Below are 13309 nucleotides of genomic sequence, written 5' to 3'. Positions count from 1 at the left end.
AGTAACTACGGCGGCGGCTTTCTGGTTTGACGCCCTTGAAGAGTCTCTGAAAGTAGAGACGCCCATAGACGACATTTTGGACAGAATTAAAGCTCTCAAACTAGCTAATTCTTTTATCACGGATGCTGTTTTCCAGATTACTAAATTAGCAGCAAAAAATGCAGGATTTGCAATATTGGCGCGCAGCGCGCTATGGTTAAAATCGTGGTCTGCTGATGTATCATCAAAGTCTAAGGTGTTAACTATTCCTTTCAAGGGTAAAACTCTGTTTGGCCCTGAATTGAAGGAAATCATTGCGGACATTACTGGAGGTAAAAGCCATGCCGTACCTCAAGATAAACCTCTTAGGAAGGGTAAACAAAATAATTTTCGTTCCTTTCGAAATTTCAGAGGAGTACCCTCTGCATCCCCTTCCACCAAAAAGTAGGAAGGAAATTTTGCTCAGTCCAAGTCTGTCTGGAGACCTAATCAGACCTGGAATAAGGGTAAACAAGCCAAAAAGCCCGCTGCTGCTACGAAAACAGCATGAAGGTACAGCCCCCGATAGTAGGGGGCAGACTTTCTCTCTTTGCTCAAGTTTGGGGAAGGGATGTGCAGGAAATTGTGACCCAGGGGGGTATCATCTGGAATTCAAAAATTTTCCCCCAAGAGGGAGATTTCATCTTTCACGATTGTCTATAGACCAGACAAAAAGAGGTGTTCTTACATTGTGTAGAAGACCTCTATTCCATGGGAGTAATTTATCCAGTTCCAAAACTGGAACAGGAAAAGGGGTTTTACTCAAACCTTTTCGTGGTTCCCAAAAAAGAGGGAACTTTCAGACCTATTTTGGATTTAAAGTTCCTGAACAAATTTCTCAGGGTTCCATCGTTCAAGATGGAGACTATACGAACAATCTTACCAATGATCCAGGAGGGTCAATATATGACCACCGTGGACCTAAAGGAATACGTATCTTCACATTCCTATCCACAAGGATCATCAGTTTCTAAGGTTTGCCTTTCTGGAAAAGCATTATCAGTTTGTGGCCCTTCCCTTTGGGTTGGTCAGAAAATCAGATTCTAAATACTTGCCGAGCTCTTCAGTCCATTCCTCGGCCATCAGTGGCGCAGTGTATGGAGGTCATTGGATTAATGGTAGCAGCGATGGACATTGTCCCGTTTGCTCGCTTTCATCTCAGGCCACTGCAACTATGCATGCTCAGACAGTGGAATGGGGATTATGCGAATTTATCTCCTCAGATAAATCTGGATCAAGAGACCAGAGACTCTCTTCTTTGGTGGTTGTCACAGGATCATCTGTCTCAGGGAATGCGTTTCCGCAGGCCAGCATGGGTAATCGTGACAACGGACGCCAGCCTCTTGAACTGAGAGCAATTTTCAATGCACTTCAGGCGTGGCCTCAGCTGGCTCTGACCAAGTTCATAAGATTCCAGTCGGACAATGTCACGACTGTAGCATATATCAATCATCAAGGGGGAACAAGAAGTTCTCTTGCAATGATAGAGGTATCAAAGATAATCCGATGGGCAGATATTCACTCTTGCCATCTTTCAGCAATCTACATCCCAGGAGTAGAGAACTGGGAGGCGGATTTTCAAAGTCGTCGGCCTTTTCATCCGGGGGAGTGGGAACTCCATCCGTAGGTATTTACATCATTGATTCATCAATGGGGCAAACCGGAATTGGATCTGATGGCATCTCGACAGAATGCCAAACTTCCTCGCTACGGGTCCAGGTCAAGGGATCCCCATGCTGTACTTATAGATGCGCTAGCAGTACCTTGGTCGTTCAACCTGGCTTATGTGTTTCCACCTTTTCCTCTCCTGCCTCGTGTGGTTGCAAGAATCAAACAGGAGTGAGCTTCAGTAATTCTAATAGCGCCTGCGTGGCCACGCAGGACTTGGTATGTGGATCTGGTGGACATGTCTTCTCTGCCACCGCAGAGACTACCATTGAGACAGGACCTTCTCATTCAAGGTCCATTCCAACATCCAAATCTAAATTCTCTGCAGCTGACTGCCTGGAGATTGAACGCTTGATTTTATCTAAGCGGGGATTCTCTGAGTCGGTACTCTGATTCAGGCTTGCAAGCCTGTCACTAGAAAGATCTACCATAAAATATGGCGTACATATCTTTATTGCTGTGAATCCAAGGGTTACTCATGGAGTAAGATTAGGATTCCTAGGATCTTGTCCTTTCTCCAAGAAGGATTGGAAAAAGGATTATCTGCTAGTTCTCTAAAAGGACTGCTTTGTCAATTTTATTACACAAGCGTCTGGCGGATGTCCCAGACGTTCAGTCTTTTTGTCAGGCTTTAATCAGAATCAAGCCTGTGTTTAAATATGTTGCTCCACCATGGAGTCTGAATTTAGTTCTTAAGGTTCTTCAAGGGATTACGTTTGAACCCATGCATTCCATAGATATTAAACTGTTATCTTGGAAGGTTTTATTTTTAGTTGCTATCTCTTCTGCTCGAAAAGTTTCTGAGCTTTCTACTTTACAATGTTATTCGCCTTATCTTCTATTCCATTCTGATAAGGTGGTTTTACGTACTAAACCTGGATTCCTTCCTAAGGTTGTTTCAGATAAGAATATTAATCAGGAAATTGTTGTTCCTTCCTTGTGTCCTAATCCTTCTTCTAAGAAGGAACGTCTATTACATAACTTGGATATGGTCCGTGCTTTAAAGTTTTACTTACAAGCGACCAAGGATTTCAGACAAACATCCTCTTTTTGTTGTTTATTCTTTAAAACGTAGGGGTCAAAAAGCTACGGCTACCTCTCTTTTTGGCTGAAAAGCATCATCCGCCTGGCATATGAGACTGCTGGACAGCAGCCTCCTGAAAAAATTACAGCTCATTCTACTAGAGCTGTGGCTTCCACATGGTCTTTCAAAAACGATGCTTCTGTTGAACAAATTTGTAAGGCTGCGACTTGGTCCTCCCTTCATACTTTTTCCAAATTCTACAAATTTGATACTTTTGCTTCTTCTGAGGCTATTTTTGGGAGGTTCTTCAAGCAGTGGTGCCTTCCGTTTAGGTTTCTGTCTTGTCCCTCCCTTTCATCCGTGTCCTAAAGCTTTGATATTGGTATCCCACAAGTAAGGATGAAACCCGTGGACTCGGCATATCTTGTAAAAGAAAAGGAAATGTATGCTTACCTGATAAATTGATTTCTTTTATGATATGCCGAGTCCACGGCCCACCCTGTCATTTTAAGACAGGATTTTTTTTTTTTTTTTCAAAACCTGTCACCTCTGCACCTTTTTAGCTTTTCCTTTCTCTTCCTATACCTGCGGTCGAATGACTGGAGGGAGGAGTTAGAGGAGGAGCTATGTAACAGCTCTGCTGTGGTGCTCTTTGCCACTTCCTGTTATCAGGAGGATAATATCCCACAAGTAAGGATGAAACCCGTGGACACTGCATATCGTAAAAGAAAGGTAAGGTAAGCATAAATTTCCTTTTTTTTTTTTTTTTTTTTGTTTCTTATTTGGTATTTATAAATTAAATAGAATTTTTATATCTCAGTTTTTCCTAAATATTTTCCATGGTGTAAACAAGAAAAACGTTTGAGGTAAACTGTAGCTAACTAGTCTCTGAATGTTCTGGAACTGTGAAAACAGATTGTTACCAAGTGATATTTTCTGTTAAATGGACATTAAAACAATAAATAAATTCTAGATATTATGTATACAAAGCTCATATTAGCCTGAGATTAAAGGGACGTGAAGCTCAAAAAATTTATTTCATGATTCAGATAGAGAATACAATTTTAAACAACTTTCTAATTTACTTCTATTATCTAATCTGTTTATTCTCTTGGTATCATTTGTTCAAGGAGCAGCAATGCACTACTGGTTTCTAACTGAACACATGGGTTAGCCAATGACAGTTTATTATGCAGCCACCAATTAACAGCTAAGACCTAGGTTGTCTGCTGCACATGAACTTGCCTAGAAAAACATTTCAGCAAAGGATAACAAGAGAAAGAAGCAAATTAAATAATATAAGTAAATTAGAAAGTTGTTTGAAATTGTATTCTCTATCTGAATCATGAAAGAAAGGTTTTGGGTTTCATGTCCCTTTTAATATGTAGATGTGTTTTTTTAAACTATATTTGTTTAAATATTGCCAGAAGAAGTCTTTAGCATTCTATGTAAGCAGTGTTTGGCAACTATGTAAAACATTGCTGCCAGATGGCTAAACAGACTTGCATACTCCAGAGCCCACCTAGGATTACCCTTTAACAAAGGACACCAGGTGAACTACACAAATTGATAAGAGGTAAATTGGAAAGTTGTTTACAATAGCATATGCTCTCTCTAAAATGCATTTAGCATTGCAGTATCACACACAGCCTCGTTTGTGCACATAATCTGTTCCTAATTGTCGTCAGCAGAAGTCATTCGATAAGGGAAACCTGGGTTTCAGCATGGCAGTGCAATTTCTTTTTTTTTTTTTTTTTTTTTTTTTTTTTTTTTTTTTTTTATTTTATTGAGGTTGTGCGGAATAATACAACTTATATGAAATAACATATCTTAAGACAAACTAAAAATAATTCACAGTATAGATAATACAATACAGAAGACTGGAACCTCTTTTCCTTTTTAACACGGCCTAAAGAAAGCATGTTTCCTCACTTGAGATTGAAGGCAACTCTTGTGCCACTCATAATGTGCAACAAACTTTGAGGGAGGAAATTGATTAGATTGAACGGTTACTTTTAGACCTATAAGCTTAGGATAGGGTGAAAATTAACATATAAAGTGATAACCACAATAAAGGTACTATTCCCAAATGGAAATAACATGATGAAACAAACACTCAGAGACTCTTTTGGAGACCTATGTTAGTCAGCCCTGCTGAGTAGAATGTAGTAGTTAGAGTCACTACTGTGGTAATATGTAAAAGTAAATGCTAGGGGGATATTTATGTTGCGGCATAGGCAAGATGAGCCGCCTAGTTAACCCTTCTAAATTAGGAGGTATATTGTGGGGGGGGAGGTGGTAGGTTGAATACTATGATTAAAATATATAGCGTAGGAGACTTTTAAAATGCAGAGTATTAACTATAGGTAGAAAAGGCAACCCTCAAGGGTTAAAACTATATGTTGGCAACTAAAAATTCAATGGTAACTCTAGGAACATTAATTAACTGCTAAAATTGTATGTGCATAAAGAGCCTTCTCAAAGCTCCCAATAAGATAAATAGGGCAGAGGATTAAAACCTATATGAACTGACCTAGTGGTACTGCGCATGGTGGCAAGAGATAACATATTAACAGCATATTTGAAACCTATCAAGGTGTACAGAAATACAAAGGCTCATTAAACTCTTTAGATATATATCAAGGCTGAGAGGAATTAGTCTGGTGGAGTTTAATAACTCCCTGTCATATAGTGGTCAGTGAGCTAATCTGGCTGTATCCCATGACCATAATAATTACTACAGCATGAGGGTTCCTTATTAGAAGCTAAACTGCACCATCTCGGCCGCCGATGGCACAGCAAGACTGAATTATAGTAGTAGAAATAAGAAAATTGTGATAGGAACCCCCAATCAGTAAACTTATAAGGCAATCTTAGAATTCAAATTGAATGACTTAAAATAATGGCCCAAAGGTTAATGGCTATTTTCCTGTATAGAGTGTATGATCATATGTAAAATCCTCGCGAGACCTTAATTTATAGACTAGCCCATTAGTCCTGTTAGGAGTAAGCTATTCGTCATAATCTAAGAATTTAGATAGGACCGCAATGCACACATTTTTAAGGCATTATAACTCACACATAGATGTGTCCTAATTAACTTCAAAAGACCAAATCACTCCAGCATGCACACATTTTTAAGGCATTATAACTCAAACATAGATGTGTCCTAATTAACTTCAAAAAGACAAAATCACTCCAGCATGCACACATTTTCAAATATACAAACAAAAAATAGTAAACCTATGATAAGAACCATTCACAGTCCAGCGTCAAAACTATGTAACCGCCATGCAGTGTTTTTAGTGACAAAGTTCTAATGTAGGCACTCAAACATGTACAGTTCTAGCCTGCTTCAGGGTGGGACAAGAACAGTTAGCAGCAAATGGCTCATGGAGTATAAGGGTCACTTTTGAAGGCATAAAAAAACCAAAAGATATGGATAGGGGGTGTATAAATCAGCCTTGTTATCCTTTAGTGCCAAAAGTAATATAATGGTATCAGCCAGTGTCTTGTGTAAACCATATGAAACAGGGTACAAACACTAGTAATAATATGGAGTTTTTTGACCATAGCAAGGTGGCAATAAAGCAGTCTTATAAAACTAATGCAGGCTGTACATTTTTGCAAATACTCTCTCTGTCAATTTTTTAACTCAGATGAGAGATATGGCTGTGACACAGTCCGCTAATGTAGTAAACCTTTTACCCCACCCCGGATCGAGAGGCTTGATATAGTCTTTGGGCAACTTTACTGGGGCTCTGTACTGTAGTCGAAGTGTTGCACTGGCTAAGGCAATCAAGTAATGAGGAAAGTTCCAACATCTCTGGAAGATATATGCCTTTAGGCTGTGTCCCCGGCGAGAATAGATAAAATTCAGAAGCGTATGCTGTTTGCGGCCCCGCTTCCCCATGGCTCACCATCTTAGCAAGGCATACCGCACCCAGATCCAAAATGTCCCAGTCAGGCAGTACACGAGCTGTAGAAGTAAGTGCCGCTTGCGGCCACGTTTCTTCCAGGCTGACGACCCGATTATCAGTTAGAGATTCTATTTGCAGCCTGTCCTCCACTATATATGTAACAGTAGCGAACAACTGGGACTCACCGCTCTCCCTGTTGACATGACTCATGCAGTGTGACAAACTCTGGGGCCCCAAGACGACACCCTCCGCACATTCTCTCTGACTGAGATTCGGCTGGGTAGACAACTGGATATCACAGAAGTCGCTCATGTGGAGCGCTGCGTCAAGGGTCTCCTCAAATGCAGCATGGTGCTTCACCAGTATGCGGGCTAGTTCTGCAACAACGTCACTGGCATTCATTTTGTAGTAATCCGTTTCCATGAGCTTATACCTGTTATGTTGATGACTCCAGTATTTTGCCCACGTGGTAGAGTTAAGAGTCTGGTATTCCGCATATAACCTCTGTTTAGTGCCGTTATTTGCCTTACATGCCTCAGAAAGTGCTCATGCCCTCTTAGATGCCATAATATGCTTGCAAAGTCAAGTTAAATGCATTAAGTTAGTCTATAATCCAGGAGCTCTGTACAAACACGACTGCTCTCTACGGCGGTTAGCCCCGCCCCCGGCAGTGCAATTTCAATTTAAAGAAACTTAAAGGAATTCGAAACCCCCAATTTTCATAGTTAAGCTGAAGGAAAAGGGGACAGAATAATGATAATTTTGTTGCAATCTCAGTGTTTTATTTCTTTATAATTTTTCAGACTAGTGTTGACTTTAAACTCTCTTTTGTACACAAAACTTTAGGGCATACCAGGTGATCGAGAGGATCAAGCAGTTGCTGAACCCCCTCAAGCACCACTTAGTGCTGCACCTACCCAACCTTTGCCTGTACCTGCAGGTGCAGCAGCAACCACAACAACACCTACTACACCATCTACTGGAGGTAAATTTAAACTTTAGAACTTTTTTTTACCTGTGCTTTTAGATTTCATCAGCTTTAAGACTCTGATGTTAAATATATACCCAATGCCTATATTTGTTTCCTTTTAATTTTACAATGGAGGTTTTAGTTTTCTTATACACTTGGAAAAGGCCAAAAAGAGAGTTCCCGTGAGAAATACTCTAAATGATAAAAAAAAAAAAACTTGTATATGAATAAAAAAGAGGGCAAAAAATCAATCTATTTAAGCCGATATCTTTAAATAAAAAGATTAAAAGGACAGTGTACACTAAATATTTTTTTTCATAATCCATTCCACATTACTAATTAATTCTATCCAAATAATTTTCTCTCAGTATATTTTTACAAATATTTTATATGTTTAGTGTCCGTTTTAATCCCCCAAGCCAATCCTCAGTTTGTGAGGTTCGTACGTGTGTCACATTTACTGCTGTCTGCTCACTTTCATATTCTCTTGTTCATTCCTTGTGTTGGTGTCTCTGCCAGGCTGATCTAAAACAAATGGCTTTGCAGAGGTTTAAAAATCCTTAGGCTCTACCTCTACTTTTATACTACTTATGACAGCTAAAAAGCACTGACTGGTAAGATAAGATCCGGTATATGGCTGCAGTGCATTTACATAAAAACAAGTTTCGTTCCCATAACATTTATAATTGTAAAAAAAAAAAAAAAAAATCACAAACCCTTCATTTAAAGAAGTATTTTTATCTAGATGAGATTTATTATCTCTTGTAAGGTGTATCCAGTCCACGGGTTCATCCTTTACTTGTGGTATATTCTCCTTCCCAACAGGAAGTGGCAAAGAGAGCACACAGCAGAGCTGTCTATATAGCTCCCCCTCTAGCTCCACCCCCCAGTCATTCTCTTTGCCGGCTCTAAGCAATCGGACGGGTAAAGTGAATGTGGTGTTAGAATTGTAGTTGTTATTTTCTACAAGCAAAAGTTTATTTTAAATGGTACCGGTGTGTAATATTTACTCTCTAGCAGAAAGGAGATGAAGATTTCTGCAGGGAGGAAGATGATTTTAGCATGTTGTAACTAAAATCCACTGCTGTTCCCACAAAGGACTGAGGAGTACAAGAAAACTTCAGTTGGGGGGAACGGTTTGCAGGTTAGGTGCAATAAGGTATGTTGAGTCATTTTTTTCTAGACAAGACTGATAATGCTGGAAAAGACTGATAATATCCCCATGAGGGAAGGGTAAGCTGTATTCAGAGACTCAGTAAGGAATTTCAAGCTTACATAACAGGGCTAGTTTATGCTGGTTGACACTACTTAATGGCAAACGGTTTTCTCCAACATAGGTGTGTCCGGTCCACGGCGTCATCCTTACTTGTGGGATATTCTCTTCCCCAACAGGAAATGGCAAAGAGCCCAGCAAAGCTGGTCACATGATCCCTCCTAGGCTCCGCCTACCCCAGTCATTCTCTTTGCCGTTGTACAGGCAACATCTCCACGGAGATGGCTTAGAGTTTTTTAGTGTTTAACTGTAGTTTTTATTATTCAATCAAGAGTTTGTTATTTTAAAATAGTGCTGGTATGTACTATTTACTCAGAAACAGAAAAGAGAGGAAGATTTCTGTTTGTATGAGGAAAATGATTTTAGCACCGTAACTAAAATCCATGGCTGTTCCACACAGGACTGTTGAGAGCAATTAACTTCAGTTGGGGGAACAGTGTGCAGTCTCTTACTGCTTGAGGTATGACACATTCTAACAAAACGATGTAATGCTGGAAGCTGTCATTTTCCCTATGGGATCCGGTAAGCCATGTTTATTAAGATAGTAAATAAGGGCTTCACAAGGGCTTATTAAGACTGTAGACTTTTTCTGGGCTAAATCGATTCATTATTAACACATATTTAGCCTTGAGGAATCATTTATTCTGGGTATTTTGATATGATTATATCGGCAGGCACTGTTTTAGACACCTTATTCTTTAGGGGCTTTCCCTAATCATAGTCAGAGCCTCATTTTCGCGCCGGTATGGCGCACTTGTTTTTGAGGACAGCATGGCATGCAGCTGCATGTGTGTGGAGCTCTGATACATAGAAAAGTCTTTCTGAAGGCATCATTTGGTATCGTATTCCCCTTTGGGCTTGGTTGGGTCTCAGCAAAGCAGATTCCAGGGACTGTAAAGGGGTTAAATATAAAAACGGCTCCGGTTCCGTTATTTTAAGGGTTAAAGCTTCCAAATTTGGTGTGCAATACTTTTAAGGCTTTAAGACACTGTGGTGAAATTTTGGTGAATTTTGAACAATTCCTTCATACTTTTTCGCAATTGCAATAATAAAGTGTGTTTAGTTTAAAATTTAAAGTGACAGTAACGGTTTTATTTTAAAACGTTTTTTGTGCTTTGTTATCAAGTTTATGCCTGTTTAACATGTCTGAACTACCAGATAGATTGTGTTCTGACTGTGGGGAAACCAAGGTTCCTTCTCATTTAACTATATGTATTTTATGTCATAAAAAATTTTAGTAAAAATGATGCCCAAGATGATTCCTCAAGTGAGGGGAGTAAGCATGGTACTGCATCATCCCCTCCTTCGTCTACACCAGTCTTGCCCATACAGGAGGCCCCTAGTACATCTAGTGCGCCAATACTCCTTACTATGCAACATTTAACGGCTGTAATGGATAATTCTATCAAAAACATTCTAGCCAATATGCCCACTTATCAGCGAAGGCGCGACTGCTCTGTTTTAGAAAATTCTGTAGAGCATGAGAACGCTGATGATATGGTTTCTGAAGGGCCCCTACACCAGTCTGAGGGGGCCAGGGAGGGAGAAATTTCAGATTCAGGAAACATTTCTCAACAAGCTGAACCTGATGTGATTACTTTTAAATTTAAGTTGGAACATCTCCGCGCTCTGCTTAAGGAGGTGTTATCCAATTTGGATGATTGTGATTATCTGGTCATTCCAGAACCACTATGTAAAATGGAAAAGTTCTTAGAGGCCCCGGGGCCCCCCGAAGCTTTTCCTATATCCAAGCGGGTGGCGTACATTGTTAGTAAAGAATGGGACAGGCCCGGTATACCTTTAGTACCTCCCCCCATATTTATAAAATTGTTTTCCTATAGTCGACCCCAGAAAGGACTGATGGCAGACAGTCCCCAAGGTCGAGGGGGCGGTTTCTACTCTACACAAGCGCGCCACTATACCCATAGAAGATAGTTGTGCTTTCCAAGATCCTATGGATAAAAAATTAGAAGGTCTGCTAAAGATGTTTGTTCAGCAAGGTTCCCTTCTACAACCAATTGCATGCATTGTCCCTGTCACTGCAGCCGCGTGTTTCTAGTTTGATGAGCTAGGAAAGGCGATTATTAGTAATTCTTCTTCTTATGAGGAGATTATGGACAGAATTCGTGCTCTTAAATTGGCTAATTCTTTCACCCTAGACGCCACCTTGCAATTGGCTAGGTTAGCGGCGAAAAAATTCTGGGTTTGCTATTGTGGCGCAGAGCGCTTTGGTTAAAATCTTGGGCAGCGGATGCGTCTTCCAAGAACAAATTGCTTGACATTCCTTTCAAGGGGAAAACACTCTTTGGCCCTGACTTGAAAGAGATTATCTCTGATATCACTGGGGGCAAGGGCCACGCCCTTCCTCAGGATAGGTCTTTTCAAGACCAAAAATAAACCTAAGTTTCTTCCCTTTCGCAGAAACGGATCAGCCCCAAGGGCTACGTCCTCTAAGCAGGAAGGTAATACTTCTCAAGCCAATCCAGCCTGGAGACCTATGCAAGGCTGGAGCAAAGGAAAGCAGGCCAGGAAACCTGCCACTGCTACCAAGACAGCATGAAATGCGGGCCCCCGATCCGGGACCGGATCTGGTGGGGGGCAGACTCTCTCTCTTCGCTCAGGCTTGGGAAAGAGATGTTCTGGATCCTTGGGCGCTAGAAATAGTCTCCCAAGGTTATTCTCTGGAGTTCAAGGGGCTTCCTCCAAGGGGGAGGTTCCACAGGTCTCAGTTGTCTTCAGACCACATAAGAAGACAGGCATTCTTACATTGGGTAGAAGACCTGCTAAAAATGGGAGTGATTCATCCTGTTCCATTAGGAGAACAAGGGATGGGGTTCTACTCCAATCTGTTCATAGTTCCCAAAAAAGAGGGAACGTTCAGACCAATCTTAGATCTCAAGATCTTGAACAAGTTTCTCAAGGTTCCATCGTTCAAGATGGAAACCATTCGAACACTTCTTCCTTCCATCCAGGAAGGTCAATTCATGACCAAGGTGGATTTCAAGGATGCGTATCTACATATTCCTATCCACAAGGAACATCATCGGTTCCTAAGGTTTGCATTCCTGGACAAGCATTTCCAGTTCGTGGCATTTTCTTTCGGATTAGCCACTGCTCCTAGGATTTTCTCATAGGTACTAGGGTCCCTTCTGGCGGTGCTAAGACCAAGGGGCATTGCTGTAGTACCTTACTTGGACGACATTCTGATTCGAGCGTCGTCCCTTCCTCAAGTAAAGGCTCACACGGACATTGTCCTGGCCTTTCTCAGATCTCACGGATGGAAAGTGAACGTGGAAAAGAGTTCTCTATCTCCGTCAACGAGGGTTCCCTTCTTGGGAACTATAATAGACTCCTTAGAAATGAGGATTTTTCTGACAGTAGCCAGAAAAACAAAACTTATAGACTCTTGTCGGATACTTCATTCCGTTCCTCTTCCTTCCATAGCGCAGTGCATGGAAGTGATAGGTTTGATGGTAGCGGCAATGGACATAGTTCCTTTTGTGCGCATTCATCTAAGACCATTACAACTGTTCATGCTCAGTCAGTGGAATGGGGACTATTCAGACTTGTCTCCGAAGATACAAGTAAATCAGAGGACCAGAGACTCATTCCGTTGGTGGCTGTCCCTGGACAACCTGTCACAAGGGATGACCTTCCGCAGACCAGAGTGGGTCATTGTCACGACCGACGCCAGTCTGATGGGCTGGGGCGCGGTCTGGGGATCCCTGAAAGCTCAGGGTCTTTGGTCTCGGGTAGAATCTCTTCTACCGATAAATATTCTGGAACTGAGAGCGATATTCAATGCTCTCAAAGCTTGGCCTCAGCTAGCGAGGGCCAAGTTCATACATCAACCATCAGGGGGGAACAAGGAGTTCCCTAGCGATGGAAGAAGTGACCAAAATCATTCTATGGGCGGAGTCTCACTCCTGCCACCTGTCTGCTATCCACATCCCAGGAGTGGAAAATTGGGAAGCGGATTTTCTGAGTCGTCAGACATTGCATCCGGGGGAGTGGGAACTCCATCCGGAAATCTTTGCCCAAGTCACTCAACCGTGGGGCATTCCAGACATGGATCTGATGGCCTCTCGTCAGAACTTCAGAGTTCCTTACTACGGGTACAGATCCAGGGATCCCAAGGCGGCTCTAGTGGATGCACTAGTAGCACCTTGGACCTTCAAACTAGCTTATGTGTTCCCGCCGTTTCCTCTCATCCCCAGGCTGGTAGCCAGGATCAATCAGGAGAGGGCGTCGGTGATTTTGATCGCTCCTGCGTGGCCACGCAGGACTTGGTATGCAGATCTGGTGAATATGTCATCGGCTCCACCATGGAAGCTACCTTTGAGAGACCTTCTTGTTCTAGGTCCGTTCGACCCACTCCAGCTGACTGCTTGGAGATTGAACGCTTGATCTTATCAAAGCGAGGGTTCTCAGATTCT

At 41.6% G+C, this 13309-nt stretch overlaps 1 protein-coding gene across 1 annotated transcript in view; it reads left to right on the top strand.

Moving 5' to 3' along the window:
* Positions 1 to 13309, top strand: part of RAD23B (RAD23 homolog B, nucleotide excision repair protein) — a 296312-nt gene that overhangs the window by 183975 nt on the left and 99028 nt on the right. Inside the window, exon 7 of the mRNA XM_053702609.1 lies at positions 7477 to 7615. Coding sequence (XP_053558584.1) covers positions 7477 to 7615 — 139 coding nt within the window. The remainder of the gene's footprint in view (positions 1 to 7476; positions 7616 to 13309) is intronic.

This window comes from Bombina bombina, chromosome 2 (genome assembly GCF_027579735.1).
Source record: "Bombina bombina isolate aBomBom1 chromosome 2, aBomBom1.pri, whole genome shotgun sequence".
Classification (NCBI taxonomy): domain Eukaryota; kingdom Metazoa; phylum Chordata; class Amphibia; order Anura; family Bombinatoridae; genus Bombina; species Bombina bombina.
This window is presented reverse-complemented; position numbering and strand designations above follow the sequence as displayed.